We start from the raw sequence: 20,069 nt of genomic DNA, 5'->3' as shown, positions 1-20,069 counted from the left end.
AAACAGGCTGGCCTTTGCTTCCCACTGGCATAAATGAGCCTTGGGTGTTCTTGATCCTGTCACCAATTTACTGGTATATAATTGATAATCACTGTTCATGCACCTGGCGGTTAGTATCATGGCTGAATGGTGTTTATGAAACTTCTAACTGAGCAAAGACAGAGATGTCACAGTTATTTTTATCAAAACTGTTGAGATTAAACAAAAATCTAAATATAGATTTAAAAATCTTAACACTTTTTATATTAACATAAGAGATACAATTAATATTTTCAGACAGCCAGGGTCATGTTCTGAAATTCTACTTAAAATCAGGCCAGAGAACAGCATTTGCATCTAATCTAGACTAAGGGACAAGGGGAGTAGGGGACAATCTAAAAAATAGTATTAGTTTAAACAAAGTTGCTGAGTTTCTCTTGAGCAAGGGTAAGACGGTCCATGCGATTCTGGAGATTGGTGCGGTTTCTACTGACATCCGACTCTTCACGCAAGGCATCATCAACATTGGCCCCATCCATTAAAACCAGCATCTCACTGCATAGCATCTGGGCAGATTCCTTAAGCATGAAGTATTGAATTAGCATAGGCACCTGGTCAGCCAAACGCTGCACCACAATCTGTCAGCAGAGGAAAATATGTATATATATATGAAACACCAATCACCAATAAGCCATAACATTAAAACACAAAACATTATGCCCAGTATTATGTAAGTTTCCTTGTACTGCTTGGGCAGCTCTGGCCACTCAGGGGATAATTAAAAAAAAAAACTCTGAAAGAGTGACGCACCAAGATGTTCGCAGTGGATACTTTAAGTGCTGTGGGTTATAGGGTGGTTCGTTTGTGGGTTTTACTTGTTTGGCTGGCACATCCCATGGGTCAAGTGGATTGGGATCTGGAAAGTTTAGAGACCAGGTCAGAAATGTTCGGGTCTTTGCCTACTAAGCCTCGGGCACGTCTATTGTGCCTAGTATTGACTTTTTTTTCTATGACTTGGGCTCGTTTTGGTCCCCAGGGCGTTGGTAAGCTTTGGCAGAACTATATCAATGGGTGTAGTACATGCACACAGATACAGCAAAAATCAAGAATCACTCTTACTTCTTTTGAATACAGTGAAACCTTGGATTACGAGCCCAATTTGTTCCGGAAACGGGCTCTTATTTAAAAACAACCATAAACCAAAGCGAGTGTAAGAAGTAAAGGAAACTTAAATTATTCATTCCATAGCCCAAAAAATAAATATGTAAAAAAAATAATACAAAATATAAAGTAAAAATAAAACAAATTAACCTGCACTTTACCTTAAAAAAAGTTAAAATAAATCCAGATTTATCCAGACAGATAAGTGTTTCAATTTAAGCGCACAGGTGCTGTGTGTGTTTTGTGTGTGTCTTATGTGTGAGGAAAAGAGAGGTACACAAATGTGTGAAGCTAAAGTAAGAGGAGAGGAGGAATTAGACCTCTCTTTTCCTCTTCTTGTCTTACACAGTAAACCTTCTGCCCTTTTTTATTTAAGTTTTTTACACACACATACAAACACACACACATATTAACACGTAATTAAGACTGTTTTATTGGAAAAATTTACAAGAAACATCATTAACACTAGAAGCGTCGAGCACCGGTCATTTGACCGCAATGGGGAAAAAAAAAACAAATTCCAGGACCCGCCTTTCATGACTTTTCCTAGATCTGTGAGCTTAATCACCCTGCATGCTTACATTTCCAAAATCGCACCAGTAGAAACCAGTATAAAGCTATTTAGCTCTTATTTACGTGAAATTGCTGACAGCTGTGTGGCGGTCATGCCGTTTCCTGCCTTTTCCAACCTGCGATTCTCATTTCTCTCAGCAGATGGCGCAAGGAATCACGCATACTATCTATGCGCCATTCAGTGTCTATATATAACTATCTAAGGTTTCATTTCAGCAACTTTTATATATATATATATATATATATATATATATATGCTTCCGTGAAATATTGACAATTCGCCATTCATTCCGGCGTTGATAATCGCATATTTTATAAGGAGATTTAGGGGATTTAGCTCTATTTAATTTTATAATGTTTTAAGAAAATTCATTAATTCTAAATATAAACAAACAAAATACAGCTTTTTTTTTCTCAGAGGTAAACGGAAAAGTGAAGTCGTTCAGCTGTTTAGTGCCACTATGTCATAAACAGTGAAACATAAATAAATAAAACAAAGTAAAAAAAAAATATCCTTTTCCATTTTATCAATCAACGACATAACATTTATCTTACTGAAGCTTACTGAAGAGGTAAATTTTACTATATTCTGTCACACACACCCGCTTCGCGACTGGCACTAGGACCTGGAAGTAGTACGGTCACAAAACAGGAAGCATAAAAGGAGACCAGATGGCGCTTCACATCCCTCAGTCATTGAGTTCGCCAATGTCGGTTCAGACTGTTAGTCCACCATTTCGTGAGTACTCACTTTCTTAGGTTTACTTTCTGATTCGAGTGTGTGTTTATAGGATGCGGGTTAAATTTGTGTTTTTCCCTTGCTCCCCTTCTGTGGGAGTACATAGACTAATTCGCATGATTATCCTGCCTACTCGCTTGCTTCCGCGTTTGGGTTTACCATCCACGCTACAAAGGGCTAACCGCTAATCGCTAAGTCTTCTGATCATCCCGGGTTGGTTCATGACAGAATGACTGAGACTCAAGCGGTAAACCCAGCAGATCACTCGCACCTCTGCGATGGGGTAAACCGGCACGCTGAGTTAATCGACAAGCTAACCACAGAGTTCATCACTCTTCACGGGATCGTCCGAGACGTTGCTGCCTTGCGCCGTAAGGTGGCGGAGCTTCGGCAGGAAAACGCGGCCCTACGCGAGGATGTCGCTGATGCAGCTAGCCGGCCTCCCGTCGCGCCGGTTGCAGCTCTAGCCCCCCCTCTCTCCCCCTCCAACTTCTGATGTTTTTCTCTCTCTTCTGGATAAATAGGATGGCTAACTGATGTTTTTCTAACTGCATTAGATCTGGTGTTCGAGTTTAATTCCACCAAATACTCCATCGATCTGTTGCGCATTGCACTCCTTCTTTCGTTGCTGTCAGGGCAGGCAGCAGAGTGGGCCACGGCAGTCCTTAGCTCCGATTCAGACACCGCCCATTCATATAACGAGTTTACACATCAGCTGAAATTACCTTTTGAACATCCTGCGGGCGAGGTGGAGACCGATACCAAGCTGTACCACCTGCGGCAGGGAGGATCGTCCGTGAGTCGCTATATGGCTGATTTCCACACTCTCGCCGTGCAGACCACCTGGAGAGATGCCGTGCTTTGGACTGCCTACTACGAGGGACTGGCTTCTAGGATCAAAGATGAGTTAGACTTTCCGCCACGTTGGATGGATTGATTTAGCTCGCCCTCCGGATCAACCAGCGTCTTCTCTCTCGCCTGAAGCCAGACCCGAGAACCCTGCCGCCAGCACCCACCTTTTCCCTCACGACTCCACAATCATCGACCCCCGGCACTTCCACCACCCATGGACATGTCGGTTCTCCACCTCCTGCCGTGGTTAACACTAGAGCCAGGAAGCCCATGCAATTAGGACGCGCCTCCCTAACCGTGGCCGAGCATGAACGCTGCTTTCGAGAGGGGCTGTGCACCTATTGTGGATCAATGGCGTACCACCAAGCAATCTGCCCTCTCTGTCCGGAAAATGCCCAGGCCCGGTGAGGAGGGAGAAAAACTCACCAGGCCCTCTCCAACTCTCCACTATGGTCATCAACACCACCCCTCATCTCATGGTCCAGGTACACCTCCAGTTTGGCCACAAACGGGTCAGAAGTACTACGTTCATCGAAATTTTATTGACTTTTCTTATGCCAAAAAACTGGGGGTAAAAACTGAGGCGTTATTCCAACCCGTTATCACCTCTGTAGATGGTCTGCCCCTATCATCTAGCCCCATCACCACCCAGACACAACCCATCACCCTTATCATCCAGCAACATCGAAAACAGATTCAATTTCATCTGACCTCCATTTCGTCACCACCCATCATCCTTGGACATCCCTGGCTTTTACAACATGACCGTCTAATATCCTGGACCCAAAACCGGATACTGCAGTGGGGGCGGCCTGCAACGTACTTTGACTACCGGCATCGGCTGGGACGTGCTCTAGGGAGTCCGAGGCCCCGGACGTTGACACCAACGCCATCCCTCCTGCCCACCGAGACCTGGCTGAGGTGTTCTGCAAGAAACGCGCCACCCATCTCCCACCTCATCGTCCCTACCACCTGGCTATCGACCTTCAGCCAGGCTTGGTTCCCCCCCGCGGCCATCTCTACTCCCTCGCACCCACTGAGACACGGCCGCACGGGGTTCTTCTTTGTAAAGAAAAAGGGGGGTGAACTTCGCCCATGTGTCGACTATCGGGGGCTAAACAACATAACCATAAAGAACCGACACCCACTGCCTCTTACCAACTCTACCCTGGACGCCCTCTCTTGTGCCACCATTTTCACAAAGTTGGACCTTCGGATTGCCGACATTATGAAAGTCTTGTCATTTCATTCGGACTCTGCAATGCCCCCGCCGCATTTCAAAGTTTCATAAATAATGTCTTTCGGGACATGTTGGGGCGGTGGGCATTTGCCTACCTGGACGACATACTAATCTACTCATGAACAGTTGAAGAACATACCCAACATGTCAGGGCGGTCCTTAAGAGATTGCTCGCCCATCAACTGTATTGTAAGTTAGAGAAGTGCGCTTTTTACGAGCGCTCCACCACGTTTCTTGGCTTTGTCATCTCGCCCCAGGGTGTGGCCATGGACCCGCAGAAACTAGAAGCTGTGCGTCATTGGCCCCTACCCAAGACCCTTAAGCAGCTTCAACGGTTCCTCGGGTTTGCAAATTTCTACCGTCGCTTCATCCGGGACTACAGTACAGTTGCAGCACCCCTTACTGCCCTGACACGCCCATCATCTCTTCACTTCAACCTCAACTCCACTGCCATCTCCGCCTTCCACGAACTATGTCATCGTTTCACCACCGCTCCAATCGTCCTCCATCCAGACGTCAACAAACAATTCTTTGTGGAGGTGGACACTTCGGATATGGGCGGTGGAGCCTCCCAGGGGGGTCCAGATCAGAAGCTACACCCCTGTGGCTTCTTCTCCAAAAAATTTGATCCCACCCAGCGATACTGGGTAGGGGACCGCGAGCTGTTGTCCATAAAGTGGGCATTGGAGGAATGGTGACACTGGCTCCAGGGTGCCAGCGAGCCTTTCATTGTCTGGACCGACCACCAGAATCTGATCACCATCATTAAATAGCTCAACCCGAGGCAGGCGCAGTGGGGTCTGTTTTTTTAACTTTATAATTTCCATCTGTTTTACCGCCTGGGGTCCAAAAACACCAAGGCCGATGCCCTCTCCAGACAACTCTCGCCAGCCAGCTTTAGAGGGAAAGACGACGTGGATCTGTTCTCCAAAGCTGTGCATCTGGTGGCTCTCTCCGGACTCCCGTCAGCTAAAGACACAGCCGAGCTGATTCTCTGTTTCCAGCCTTCGATGTTCGAGCATCAAGAACCGGAGTTTTTTTTTTTTTTATTAATATTTTTTGGGGTTTTTCCAATTTTCTCCCTAATTTAGTCATAGACAATTCCTCCCCGTCACTAGGGGGCTCCCACATTAAGGCTACTACTACCACTCAGTCGGGAGGGCGAAGACTATCCCATGTTTCCTCCAAATTGCGTGACGTCAGCCGACCGCATCTTTTCGAACTGCTTACTCACACACCGTTAGGGGCGGAGTAACACACTCGGAGGAAAGCGCTAGCCGATCCTTCTGCGTGCGCGAGCTCACAGATGCCCCTGATTGGCTGTAGAGCCGTGATTAATGTGGGAGCGCAAGTACCTCTCATCCCTCCCCCCTGAGAGAGCTCGGCCAATCAGATCTTTCTGTGCCTCTGGCTGTGAGAGGAAAACAGCATCACCCGGGGTTCGAACCAGCGATCCCCGGATGATAGGGCGAGCACTCTACCACTGCGCCACTCGGAGGCAAGAACCGGAGGTTGATGTACAGTCGGCCCAACAGTTGGTTCGCAAGTGACGGCAGCTGTGGATACAAGCCAATCAAGCCATCTGACGGGCTAACAACTTCTACACTACCCAACATCGCCATCGACACCCACCGGGACGAATGTATAACGCAGGTGACAAAGTATGGCTGTCCACAAAAAATCTGCATCTGCACACGGAGTCAAGAAAGTTATCACCCAGGTTCATTGTTCCTTACCGCATCACACTCCGCATCAACCCTGTTACCTACCGGCTCCAGCTGCCTGCGGTGCTCCTCCTCCCCGAATCATTGATGGTGGCCCTGCTTACACCGTACGTCAATTCACGACCTAGGGGCCAAGGCACCCAGTACCTGGTGGACTGTGAAGGCTACGGTCCCAAAAGCAATCTTGGATTCTGGCCCGGTTCATCCTCGACCCCGAGCTTATCAGGGACTACTGTCGGCTATCCTCCACCCCAGTACCGTCCGGATTCGGTCCTTTTTGGTCTTCCTCTGGACCTCCTGCCTGGCAGTTCCAACCTTAGCATCCTTCTACCGATAAATTCACAATCTCTCCTCTAAACATGCCCAAACCACCTCAATCTGGCCTCTCCTTTATCTCCAAAACATCTAACATTGGTTGTCCCTCTGATTAACTTATTCTTGATCCTATCTATCCTTGTCACTCCCAAAGAGAACCTCAACATCTACAGCTCTGCTAACTCTAGCTCTGCCTTCTGCCTTTTCTTCAGTGCAATGTCTCTAAGCCGTAGAGAATCGCTGGTCTCACTGCTGTCCTTTACACCTTTCCTTTCATTCTTGCTGATACTCTTTTATTGCACAAAACACCTGACACTTTTCTCCACCCATTCCAACCTGCCTGTACCCACCTCTTCACTGACACTGGTGTTTTAGCAGAGACCCGCCCCGAGTGAGAAGAAGCTGTCGGCCATTGTTTTTCGCCGCTGGAGCAAAATGTTGCCTAAGCGAGTGTTGTGTACAGTTGTTGGGTGTAATAGCGAACACAGCAGTCGTCATTCACTACCTAGGGTTAGTGACCTAGGGTACCTACCTAGGGTTAGGTATCTGAGCCACTGAGGAGGCAGTGGCTGAATTTAGTTTTTAAAGCTAACGTCCCCGCTGATTTACCTAAATGCGTTCATGTTTGCGATAATCATTTTTCACCAGACTGCTTTATAAACGCGGGTCAATATAAAGCAGGTTTTGCTAGGAAGCAGCTCCTAAAAATGGATCTGTACTAACTCTTCGTGTTTCTGCTTCATCTTCAACAGGCTCGGTGAGTGTGATTTATTTTACTATGACTCTTTGCAGATCGCCTTTTCTAATAATCACGATGAATGCGGAGTGTAAGTTAACTTATACTCTCACAGAACATGGTTATGGCAGAGGTCATGAGCATTTAAATTAGCATGTACTGAAACAGGTTGCTGAGAACAGAGCTAGTTTTTACCAGGTAAAAGTAGTGTTTTTTTGACACAATCCTTTTGAATTTTTAATTAACGTATAATACAAACTTTTCATTAGGACCCTAAAGATCATATTAACATTTAATGAAAAATATGATGTGTAGGACCTTTAAAGTCCTGCACCTTCTTTACCTCTGCTCCCTGCAGCCTCACAATTCCACTTGGGTCCCTCTCATTCACACACATGTATTTCATCTTACATTCCGCTGTTTTTCCAGAGCATACCTCTACCTCTCCAAATTTTCCTCCACTTGTTTCCTGCTCTCGCCACGAAGCACAATGTCATCTGCAAACATCATAGTCCATTAAGACTCCTGTCTAACCTCATCTGTTATTCTGTCCATCACCAAAGCAAACAAAAATGAGCTTAGAGCCGATCCTTGATGCAGACCAACCTCCACCATGAACTCTTCTGTCACACCTACAGCACATCTCACCACTGTCATACAGCTCTCATATGTCCTGCACCACTTTAACATAATTCCCTGCCACTCTAGACTTCCTTATACAACACCACAGCTCCTCTCTCGGCACCCTATCCTACGCTTTCTCTTAATCTACAAATACACAATGGAACTTTATATTACCTTCTCTGTACTTATCCACTAGCATCCTCAAAGCAAATACTGCATCTGATGCATGATCTTGTTAAACAAACTAGTCAGAAACTCTACTACCACCTCTCCTTACACTTCCATACCTCCACAGGTATGTCATCAGGACCAACAGCCTTTCCACTCTTCAGCCTTTTCAACACCCTTCTTACCTCACTTTTACTAATATTTGGTACTTCCTGCTCCACAACAGTGACTTCTTCTACTCTTTGTTCTCTTTTATTTTCCCCATTCATCAACTCTTTTAAGTACTCCTTCCATCTTCCCACCACCCTCCTGGCATTTGTCAGTAGATTTCCATCTCTATCTTTAATCACTCTAACCTGCTGCACATCCTTCCCATCTCTATCTCTCTGCCTCATCAACATGTACAGATCCATCTCTCCCTCCTTACTATTTAATCTAGCACACAAGTTTGGCCTTCGCCATTTTCACCTTATGCTGCATCTCCCTGTACTCATGTCTACCACCTTCAGTTCTCTCATTGTCCCACTTCATATTTGCTAACCTCTTTGCTAACATGAGTTGGGGGATCATGAGGTGCTACATCCCAGAGGCCAATAAGGTAGCCTCCCCAGCTAAGCTCCTGCCAGAGGCCAACAGGATGGTAAAGCTTAATGTAAAGGGTAAGAGGGCAGTCTCCCATGCCCAGCTCACTTTGTGAGTACCCCAGTTTCCAAGCGTGCTGCAAGACAAGCAATTTTTTTGTGTTTGTTTGCGTGTGTGTACAGTGTGTGTAATGTTTATTATAACATGTGTGTGCGTGCATAAAGCAAAAGCAAATCTCATTAGGGAGGTTAAAGATCCATTTCATTTTCTTTCTCTCTCTTTCTCTCTCTCTCTCTCTCTGTCAGACTGTACTGATTCTGTTAGTGTGTGCGTGCGTCATTAAAGAGTGTGCCCCTTTGCTCCTCCTCTCACCTTTAAACACATACACACACGCACACATGCACGCACACACACACACACACACACACACACACACACTAATGGAAACACTACTCTGTCGCGATTCTTTTTAAAGGTAAAATGCAGGTTAATTGCAATGATAAACTAATCACATCACATCAGAACCTAGAATACTTTACTCCCCTTGAAGTGAGAGAACTAATTTCACTCATCTCCTCTTTAAAATCGTCAACCTGTGAATTAGATCCTATACCGACACATTTTCTCAAGAAGATAGTTCCAGCAATAACAGAACCCCTGTTGAAAGTAATTAACTGTTTACTCAGCAGTGGGTATGTTCCTAAATCCCTTAAATTAGCAGTTATTAAACCACTTATTAAGGAACCTGACCTCGACCTCTGTCAGCTTTCCAATTACAGGCCGATATCAAACCTCCCCTTTATTTCTAAAACTCTGGAAAAGGTAGTATCACAGCAGCTATGTTCATATCTACAGTACATAGAAATAGCATAAACAAACTGTATTAATCAGGATTTAGGCCTCATCCTCATCACAGCACAGAGGTAGCATTTGTTAAAGTAGTAAATGACTTCCTATTGGCCTCTGATCAGGGTTGCGTCACTATACTTGTGTTACTCGACCTCAGTGCAGCTTTTGACACTATTGATCATAGTATTCTCCTTCACAGATTAGAAAATGTATTAGGAATTAAGGGAACCGCCCTCTTGTGGCTCAGATCCTATTTGACTGATCGTTATCAGTTTGTAGATTTGGATGGTGACCATTTCTCATGTTCTCAAGTGGAGTTTGGTGTTCCACAGGGTTCAGTTTTAGGCCCACTGCTTTTTTCCCTTTACATGCTTCCTCTGGGCAATATAATTCGTAAACATGGTATTCGTTTTCATTGTTATGCTGATGACACACAATTATACGTTTTAGCAAAACCAGATGAGAAAAAACAGTTTACTAAAGTTGAGCAGTGTGTACAGGACATACTGTAAAAGATTGGATTATAATTAATTTCCTTCTCCTTAATCCTGATAAGACAGAAGTTCTAGTCATAGGACCACAAGCAGCTAGAAGTAAGCTTTCTGATCACACTGTGATTTTAAACGGCCTTTCTGTTCCATCAAGTGCAACAGTAAAAGACCTCGGTGTGATTATAGATTCCAGCCTTCATTTGAAGCACATGTAGATAATATTACCAGGATAGCATTCTTTCACCTCATAGATACTGTATTGCCAAGATAAGAAACAAATGATGCAGAAAAACTAGTACATGCTTTTATCACCTCTAGGTTAGACTATTGTAATGCCTTACTGTCTGGTTGTTCAACTACAGAAGGTGCATAAACAAGCTTCAGTTAGTCCAGAACGCAGCAGCGAGAGTCCTCACTCAAACCCGAAGATACTGTACAACCACATCACCCCTATCTTATCCACATTGCATTGGCTTCCTGTGAAATTTCGCATCGATTTTAAAATACCGCTATTTTAAATAGCAGTATAAATGACGTATAAAGCATTAAATGGTTTTGCGCCGCAGTATCTAAGTGAACCCCTAGTGTCTTACAATCTGCCACGCCTACTTCGATCAGAGGATGCAGGCTGCTTGTCAGTACCATGTATTATTAAAACTACAGCAGGGGGCAGATTTTTTTTTGTTACAAAGCCCCAAAGTTATGGAATAGCTTTCCAAATAGTGTTCGGGACTCAGACACAGTCTCAGTGTTTAAGTCTAGGCTAAAAACCTATTTATTTAGCCAAGCATTTTTGTAAATTGATTTCACTTAGGTAAAGGAGCAGATCTGGGGGACTCATGGACGTAGAATATTACGGTGAACTGGTATGTTTAGATGCTGTCTTCCCCACTCTCATTGATCACTCAGGCTTGTTGACGTTGAGGTGATTGGTTGCTTTACATCTTAGGGAGCCCTCATGTTCGTGTTTCCTTCTGGCTTTCCCTTTTATTTATTGTCATAGTTAGTCCTGCTGGAGTCCCTGCTTGCACTAAATATACATTCACCTTATACATTGTTTGACTGTGACCATACATAACTGTTATCTCTCCATCTCTTTTGCTCTCTCTTTTGCTTTCTCTCTCTCCTTTTACCTCTATCTATCTCTCTGACGAGCTATACATGTTGCTCTTGAGCTGCCAGTGATCCAGACCTCCTCTGCCCTCTGGCCCTGTCTAACTTGTCCTGGAGTCCTGCTTCTGGTTGGAGATCTCGTCGCATGGATGCCCCATGTGGTCTGCCTGGAATGCGTGTGGTGACGCATTAGTTCGAGACTGGAATTTACTACAGTCTTCCTGAGCCTCCAGGAACAAACTGGACTCCTGTTATACTGAACTTCCAGTCTCACATAGTTTTATGCAGATCAATCCCTACTATCACATCCTCATCTGGGTGATTTCACCCAGATGAGGATGTGTTCCCTGTTGAGTCTGGTTCCTCTGAAGGTTTCTTCCTATTACCATCTCAGGGAGTTTTTCCTTACCACTGTCGCCGTCATCCTCGGCTTGCTCATCAGGGACAGTCTTATAATTTTGATTCATACACATTCACGTTTCCTACAACCTTAAATAATTATTTTGATTGTGAAAAGCTGCTTTGTGACAATGTCAATTTTTAAAAGCGCTATACAAATAAAATAAAATTGAATTAAATTTATTTACCAATTTTTTTTTAAGGGGTTTTAAGGCGAAAGTCACGATGGAAAGTGGATAGCGGTTACTGACAGTGATATTGTTTAGTCCCCCATAATCACCACAGGGCAGAATAAGTTTGTCCTTATTTTCCACAAAAAAACCCTAAGCTCGCCGGAGAAGAGGACGGGCAGATGATTTCAGCTGCAAGTGACTTTGTGAGATATCCATGGCCTCTCTTTCATTCTGAAAAAGAGAGAGAATAAAGCTGCCCCTTAGGTGGGGTAGTTCCTGGGACAATGTCAATGACACAATCATGGGGCGATGAGGTGGTAGAGAGATGGCACATGACTTGCTACAGTAGATTGTGGTACTTATGGTATGTTAAACAGGTTGGGGAACTCCTTGTGCAGAGCCAAAGGGGTTTTCTTTGTGGGCACGGATCAGAGAGATGAGGACACGCAGGAAGTGCTCCAATCCAAGACTCTTTTCTTGATCCAGTCAATAAGATTTGTGTAGTTTTAACCAAGGGAGACTGAAGGGGATTGATGTGTGAGAGCTCTTAATGATGACGAAGAAGATAGCTTCTTTGTGGTTCCCGGAGAACGGAGTGGGCCGGTGTGATGGGAAATAGGGTTGAGGGTGCTGCCTGGACCCTGAATGGATGATTCAATAGCATGGAGATAATTTTGAGAAGATTCGCCAAAAAGGAGCAGATCAGGTTTTGGTCAGTTCCAGAATCCACAAGTGTTTGTGTTGCATGTGGTTGGTTTTTATATATCAGGGTAACAGGAATGGTGGTCAGGGAACATGTTTAGATCTAAGCCCCTCTAAAGCATGCCCCCTAGCCTTGTCTTCATTGATGTTCTTCTGATGGGATGCGTGTTCAATCCACCTGCATGGGTCCAGCTGTGGGTGGCTGCGGCCTAATGTCCTGTTAAACCACACGCTGCCTGTGGCGCTTACGAGCCTTGAAGCGGGCTGTCAGGTTGATGAGGTCTTGGAGCCCGGATGGTAACTTGCATGCTCCTCCTTTATAGGGATGGTGAGTTCATGAAAGAAAGCATCGAAGACAGCCTGTTTATGAAGGGGTTGTGTAGCAAGGATTCTTAGGATCCTATATATATATATATATATATATATATATATATATATATATATATATATATATATATATATATATAGTGGAACCTCGGTTTGCGAGTTTATGTATGTGTGCGCACCTGTATGTGTGTGTGTGCATTTTTTGCTCTACTGAAAAGTGAGATGACACAAAAAGTGAAAGGTGTACAGAATAACTACTACTACTTATTAAGGAGAATAGTCTGCTTCCTCTTCTTTGGTCATAAAGATAAACGCTGGATTAAAAAAATTAATTCAGTAGGGACTCTTTTTGTTTCATACTTTAATAATAATTATGACTAAAACTGTAATTAATTAATTAATTAATTAATTAATTAATAAGAATTAGTTAACCACTCAGATTCTTAAATATACCTCATAATATGCATGCAGCATTTCAGGATATTTAGCTTGCTGGTCTTCTGAAGTTTTTTGCTTTCCTTTAGAGCGAGTCTCATTTAGGGTCTTGAAGTAGATGTCATCTTGAGTGTAAACCAGTTGCTCCATCTTAAACTGTTCCATGATCCTCCGCTCCACCTTTTCTCTCTGGTTTGACAAAGTGTTGTCTATTTTGTTCTGGGATGTTGATTTCAATATGTGAAAACAGAATTATTTTAAATGGTTGAATTTGGCTATTTTAGAAATAGTTTACACTTTCGTATTATAACATGCTGCAAAATTTAAATTTATAAATAACAATTACCATTGCAACACTCTGGATAAAAGGGTACTTCAGGAAGCAGGTTTTAGACACAAGAGAAAACTGTTTGTGAATGGTATCTGAAACAATTTGATACAATAATCACAGAATTACTAGAATAGTCATTGCATTTTAACATACCACTGCCGAAGTCTGAATGCTGATTGGTTTGAAGCTTTTGAATTAATTTTCTATTTAAGAATTCAAATTTTCTAACACCAGACAACAAGTGATGAATGTAATAACTAAATACCTTATACAAAACTGTATTTATTAAGAAAAGGTTAATAATAATAATAATAATAATAATAATAATAAATGAAATATACATTATATACATATATAAGAAAGGTTTTGTCTGTTCATTTGTCAGTAGTTCATTCAAGTTATGAACTAGTATGTGAAAGCTTGTCAAATAATTTTTAGCTTTAACCTTTTAACTCTTTCTACAAACACTTAACCCATTAACAATACAGTAGGTACTTATGCTAGTATTTCTATCTATCTATCTATCTATCTATCTATCTATCTATCTATCTATCTATCTATCTATCTATCTAGAAGGAATCTAGTAGTTTTTATGGCATGGCTCCAGGATAGAGGGCTTTGAGGTCTCCTGATAATATGAAATATTATATGGTGTCTTTTTTTAAATTCACTTCAACAGAAAAAGACAAACTCTTTTGTTGTTTCAACAATTTGCTTTTAAGACAATACACATGATGGGAACATCTGTGTAAAGCATTAAGGTTCGCATACCAAGCCTGTATGTTCAGAACTGTGTTTTTTTTAATAAACCTTGTGGGCAACCATGCCTTTCCTTCGCCTAGCCACAGGGTTTTAAATTTATTACTGACTGTTGGTATTTTCTGACATTGTATTTCTAACTTGTTTATTACAAAGTGTTTTTTACTACCCTGACTTGAAAATTTCAGTAATGTTTAGTAAATGCCTGTATATGGACATATATATACAATTTCATTAATCCATATTTTTTTATTTTGCCACCTTGGGTGCTTTACAGTATTGTGCAGTAAATTATCTGGTTAATGTTGACAACTGAAAACTTTAAAATATAAATTGTATAGATAATTTGCTACTGGATTTCTTTTGGTGTAGATATTGACGTCACACATCAGTCAGATTTTAATAATCAATGAAATTAAGAGCTCAGTCATACCACTGATGGCTCTGAGTGTGTCAGTGGCTGGTCCTGATAGTTGAATCACAAGTTTCTGCACCATCATCTCGAACACCTTGTAGTCACTGAAACCAGGTAGCTCCCGTCCTCTGTGCTTCAAATCATATTCATCCACCACCTCCTGGGCCATTTTCTGAACTGTGAAAAATTGGCTTTAAAACGCTCAAATGCATAATGACTTTAAAGACTATTTTGTCATTTAACAGGGAATTCAGGTAATAGGACAGGGTAGCCCTTAGATAGGCCTTAGATAGGGTGCCAACCCATTGCAAGGCACAAACAGAATCAGACACCCAATCATTGACTGCGGGCAATGGTGTACTGTACGCTGATCAGCATATACCACATGTCTTTGAACCTTGGGAGAAATCTAAAGTACTTGGAGCCAAACATGGGGTGGAAATATGCATACTTTATGCACACAGATTATACGTGAGATTTAACCCTCAACCCTGGTGGGGCAAAACTACTGAAGCCTTTTAGAAAAAGTGAATTAAAATGTTCCTTGAAAATTATTCAGACTGTGTACTCACATGATTTCTTTGTCTTGTCAAGATGGTCTTTCCACACTTTGATCTCAGACCGAAGTAGTATAAACAAGTTCTCATTGTTAACTGCTTCCCCAGATGCCAAACGATTAATCTTATCATAAAAGTTTGTTATGACCTAAAAGAACAAACAATTAACATGATTTAAGGTAGATATAGAGGACTATTTAAAAAAATTAAGAAAGCTACACACGTTAATAAAAAAGGCTTTTCTCTTCAGCGGGTCCAGTGGTGGGCCGGCTTCACAATGACTCAGCTCTTTTCTCAAACTCCACAGTTGCTTCTTGACCTCATCTGAGATTAGAGGTATTGATTTCTAATTAAAATAAAATGCAACAAATGGATGTAAGAAAAGTACACAGGGTAGCAAGAAATGTTTTTATATTTCAGTTTTTAATGCAGTGTTACATGTTTATGTGTGCATTTTTCAGCTAGCTTTGCTGAAGCATCCATAACACAATCACAGTTTTCTGAGAATTTCATGACTAGCATTTCTGATTTTATCAATATAACAGAGAACTGTTCTTACTGTCATTTAAACATAATAATAAATAAGAGCTTAAGAAGCATAAAAACAGTAGAAGCATACTTTGATGTGATCTACCAGGTCTTGGGTCAGTTTGGTGGCAAGGCACTGAATAGTTGCTTTCTCTTCATACAACAGGCAACTGGCAGTACAAAAAAAAGTACTTTCCAGTTATTACAATCAAGTGTTATAAATAATGAATGAGTTATTCATACCTGAAGAATTTATGATCTCTGAAGAATTCCCTTTCTTCTCGAGTGGCCTCAGCCAGAGAGATCCTGTCATTAATTTGCTTTTGGCCTCGGCACTTCACGATTATGTATCCTTTACTTAGAGGAATCACCTGATTTCGTACGATATCCAGTATGTTTTTCTCTGTTCCTGTGTCTATAAGGTCTGGCTTTGTAAGAATAGCTGTTTGATCAAAAGAAGTTATTAAACTTCAACAATGCCAACAACACCACCAACAACACAACAACAATAATAATAATAATAATAATAATTATAATAATAATAATAATAATAATAAGAAGAAGAACAAAGAAGGAGCCAATCGCTTTCTGCCCTCAAACAGAACTAGAAAGACCAAAAAAAAAAGAAAGGAAATCAGTGCATCAAAGCAAAGAAATATAATGAATTAATGCTGTGACAAGGGCTCATGGTCTGTTTGGTGACTTTTTGATATGCCAGTCCATCATAGGACACAAGCACGCAGACTCACAGACTACAGAGTTTGAAATACCAATTGCCCTAATCCGCATGCCGTGCTAGTCGAAAACCACAGAGCACCGCAAGTACATGCAATTGGCTGCCCAAAAAAGTCACAATTTCTTTGTAAAAATGATTCTGCATGCTCCCAGAAATACTCTTTCACCAAAAAAAGAGTCCTGGAATATCTGTGTCATCAGGGACGTAAACATTAATTGCTGCGATAATCTGGTCAGTTCTGTCAGGTCATCAACTGACTTCGTTTTACTGCAACACCATGTTACTGAGCCTAGACCTGATCAACTGTGCAGCAACCCAGATCATAACACTGCCTCCTGAGGCTTTGACAGTGGGCATGATGGATGTATTGCTTCATGCATTTCCCTTTTTCAGCTCACATGTCCTTTTTCATTGCTCCAAAGTCCAATCTTTATGCACATTCATTCTCTTTTATAACCGCAATTTATTCATGAACTGAAGAGTTCAACAATATTTTCCCAGGTTTCAGTAATGCATTGTACAGTTCGTAACCCAATTCCAACCAAGTTAATAGTTTCTTTGCTTGATGCAGGCCAATAAGTTGGCCCCATATTTTATATATGCCCCTTACTTTTTTACCTACTTAAGTACTTACAGATTAGCACACCAAATTTCATAATAATAATTTTTACTACATCTTAACCAAACCTCTGTGGAAGACCACAATGTTGACCACAATCACTTAAAGAAATTACTAAGAATTTAAGTTTGCTGAGCAAATGGCTAATTTCTTTAAAAGGATCATCAGGTCGTCATAAAAAAACCCACTTAGAAACTAGCAGAAAGTATCTGATTACAGATGGATTACAGATAGTATCCATTTAAACAAATAAATCAGTGTTACTGTTCCTGAAAAACAAATATTCATCATTCATCAGTTTGATGAATTTAAGACACACATGTGCTAATAAGCCTAATTAATACTTTACCCAGAGTCCTTTTCCCTTCAGGATCCACTTCCTGTGCCATTTTAAGAGCTTCTGTAGTTGCTATGTCAACATTGCATGGGACCACAACTAAATTTATCGTTTGATCCTTCTCTATATATTTCAGTATAAGATTTTTGATCTAGACAACAATATAAGCAGAAATACTACAATTAAATCAACAACTTAATGTGTTCAACAAAACAGTCACTTACAGTTTATACTAACCTGATATCCAACATCCTCAGGTTGACCTTTTACAGGAACTCGGGCAATCCCAGGGAGATCGATCAGTGTGAGGTCACACACATCAGGAGCCATGATCTCCAAAGTGATGAGTTCATCACAAATTCCAACACCTTCTCCAGCCAGCTCATTCTGGGCTGTATTAAGATGTATTAAATATATTATAAATAATATGTTTATTATTTTAAAAACATTATATGTAATCTTAGTCAAGCATTGTAGTAGTAACAGTTCTAGCAATTTAAAAATGAGTTCACTTAATGTCTTATGGAAAAACTTTTGGCTAATGAATTTTTACGTAAACAAAACCATATTCATACAGGAGAGAAATTTCAAAGCAAAACCCCAAAACAAAGTTTCCCCCTAAGGGACACAGAAAAAAATGTCTATCTAATATTTCTTTTTTTTCATTATATGTACCAACCTGCTTCAACATAATTCTCAACCAGTGATGGGTCATCAAACTCAATGAACTTTTCTTTGTAAGATATTACAGCTTTCCATTGAACACCACATTTAATATTTCTCAGCTTTAGCTCCAGTGGACACCTCGTAACAATACCTAAATAAAAAAAAAGTACATTATATAAAAAAAATTCCACCCAAAACACATTTTTAAAGCTTTAAAATCTTAGGAAATTTTAACTCCTGGCATGTTACAAATAGTAATATATGTAATGTGTGTATGTAATATGTACTATACAGTATTTATTACTTTATAAAAGAAACAGGAAAACCACCCACCACTCCCTCGGGGTAATGCCACACCAGATACTGCTTCCAACACAGAGCTTTTTCCACAACTCTGATCTCCAATTACAGCTATAGTTGGCAAAGCTAAATCTTCTTCAATACCAAACTGTCTCAAAGAGTCGATTAGATCGATATAAGGCCGAACTTTCTCCTCTAAATAGTTATGGAACACCCCTTCCATTGACTTACTGTGAATAAATAAAAGGCATAACGTTTCCCTATTACAGTAACACAAACTGATTGAACACTGATCATGTATCAACTTGGCTACATCATGTTCTCACTAACCTGGTTTCCCCAGCATCAGCGATGTCTCTTTTCCTATTTTGTTCTTGTGCCATCATTTGAGAAACACATTCCACATATGTAGCTACTCTCTCTCAGTGCTGCTATATTATACACCTGAAATGAATGAACTTACCTGGATGTGTACAGCATTTAATGAATTTTAAAGAATGTAAATCACCTGATAGCGAACCTTTTGGTTTTATATATGTACACACACACACACACGCGCACACACACACACACACACACACACCACTATGCCACACCTATAATGTCACATGTGGATGGAAATGTAATAAAATGGTTGGCAAAAAGTTCCCACTAGGTATCACATTTTTTTGTCATGAGCAACTATTCGAATCATGCATTTTAATGAGAAAAACACTTGTTATAGAAACTATAAATTAGACCACTACCTTGCTAGCTTTTCATATAATAATATAAAAGGATATTGACAACCAGAGTTGGGGGATGTTACTTTTTAAAGTAACTACAGTGAGGTCAATAAGTATTTGATCACTCTGTGATTTTGCAAGTTCTCTTACTTAGAAATCATGGAGGGGTCTACAATTTTCAGAGGTGCATTTCCACTGTCAGAGACATTTTATAAAAAAAATCTGAAAGTCACATTGTATGATTTTTTAAACAATTTATTTGTAAATTACTGTGTCAAATAAGTATTTAATCACTTGCTTATCAGCCAGATTTCTGACCCTCAAAGACCTGTTATTTTGCCTTTAAATAGTCCAGCTACACTTTGCTCATGATTCTAAATTTGTAGCACCTGTTTGAGGTCATTAGCTGTCATAAACACACCTGTGCACCCCACAGACAAAGAGACAAAATTGTAGACCTTCACAAAGCTGGAAAGGGCTACGGGGCAATTGCCAAGCAGCTTGGTGAAAAAAGAACAACTGTTGGAGCAATTGTCAGAAAATGGAAGAGGCTAATGATGACTGTCAATGTCCCTCAGATTCCGGCCCAACCGAAGATTTCTCTTCATGGGGTATCAATGATGCTAAGAATGGTAAAGAATCAGCCCAGAACTACACAGGAGGAGCTGCTCAATGCTGTGAATAGAGCTGGAACCTCCGTTTCCAAGGCAACTATCAGTAATACACTAAGACGTCATGGTTTAAAATCTTGCATCGCAGGAAAGGTTCCCCTGCTTAAGTCAGCCCATGTCCAGGCCTGTCTGAAGTTTGCCAGGAACCATCTGGATGATCCAGAGGAGGTCTGTTTTTTTTTTTTCGCACTGGGGACAGGACGACTGCACTGTATTAAGAAGAGGGTGAATGGGGCCTCCTTC

The 20,069-nt window shown here is 41.3% G+C and overlaps 1 protein-coding gene across 2 annotated transcripts; it reads right to left on the bottom strand.

Moving 5' to 3' along the window:
* Window positions 1-313: 313 nt before the first annotated feature.
* Window positions 314-18,903, bottom strand: LOC128506620 (interferon-induced GTP-binding protein Mx1-like). 2 transcript variants are annotated; one of them, XM_053477154.1, is made up of 13 exons: window positions 18,761-18,903; window positions 18,464-18,660; window positions 18,144-18,281; window positions 17,702-17,856; window positions 17,477-17,615; window positions 16,016-16,214; window positions 15,864-15,942; window positions 15,468-15,590; window positions 15,260-15,392; window positions 14,706-14,864; window positions 13,529-13,605; window positions 13,201-13,401; window positions 314-617 (listed from the first exon to the last, which is right to left on the bottom strand). In XM_053477154.1, exons 1-13 carry the CDS (start codon window positions 18,814-18,816, stop codon window positions 393-395), a joined length of 1,881 nt encoding a protein of 626 aa, XP_053333129.1. In that variant the 5' UTR covers window positions 18,817-18,903; the 3' UTR covers window positions 314-392. The 2 variants fall into 2 exon arrangements, with proteins under 2 accessions (XP_053333129.1, XP_053333130.1); XM_053477155.1 differs by having other exon boundaries at window positions 314-557.
* Between the last annotated feature and the right edge of the window lie 1,166 nt (window positions 18,904-20,069).

This window comes from Clarias gariepinus, chromosome 18, assembly GCF_024256425.1.
Source record: "Clarias gariepinus isolate MV-2021 ecotype Netherlands chromosome 18, CGAR_prim_01v2, whole genome shotgun sequence".
Lineage (NCBI taxonomy): Eukaryota > Metazoa > Chordata > Actinopteri > Siluriformes > Clariidae > Clarias > Clarias gariepinus.
This window is presented reverse-complemented; position numbering and strand designations above follow the sequence as displayed.

Excerpts from the sequence above, each read along its gene's own strand:
- LOC128506620 (XM_053477154.1), bottom strand. The coding sequence starts at position 18,816 with ATGATGGCACAAGAACAAAATAGGAAAAGAGACATCGCTGATGCTGGG. Across the intron at positions 17,857-18,143 it reads TGAGAATTATGTTGAAGCAG|CCCAGAATGAGCTGGCTGGA; the intron begins GTTGGTACATAT and ends ATCTTAATACAG. Across the intron at positions 14,865-15,259 it reads TGACAAGACAAAGAAATCAT|TTCAGAAAATGGCCCAGGAG; the intron begins GTGAGTACACAG and ends AATTTTTCACAG.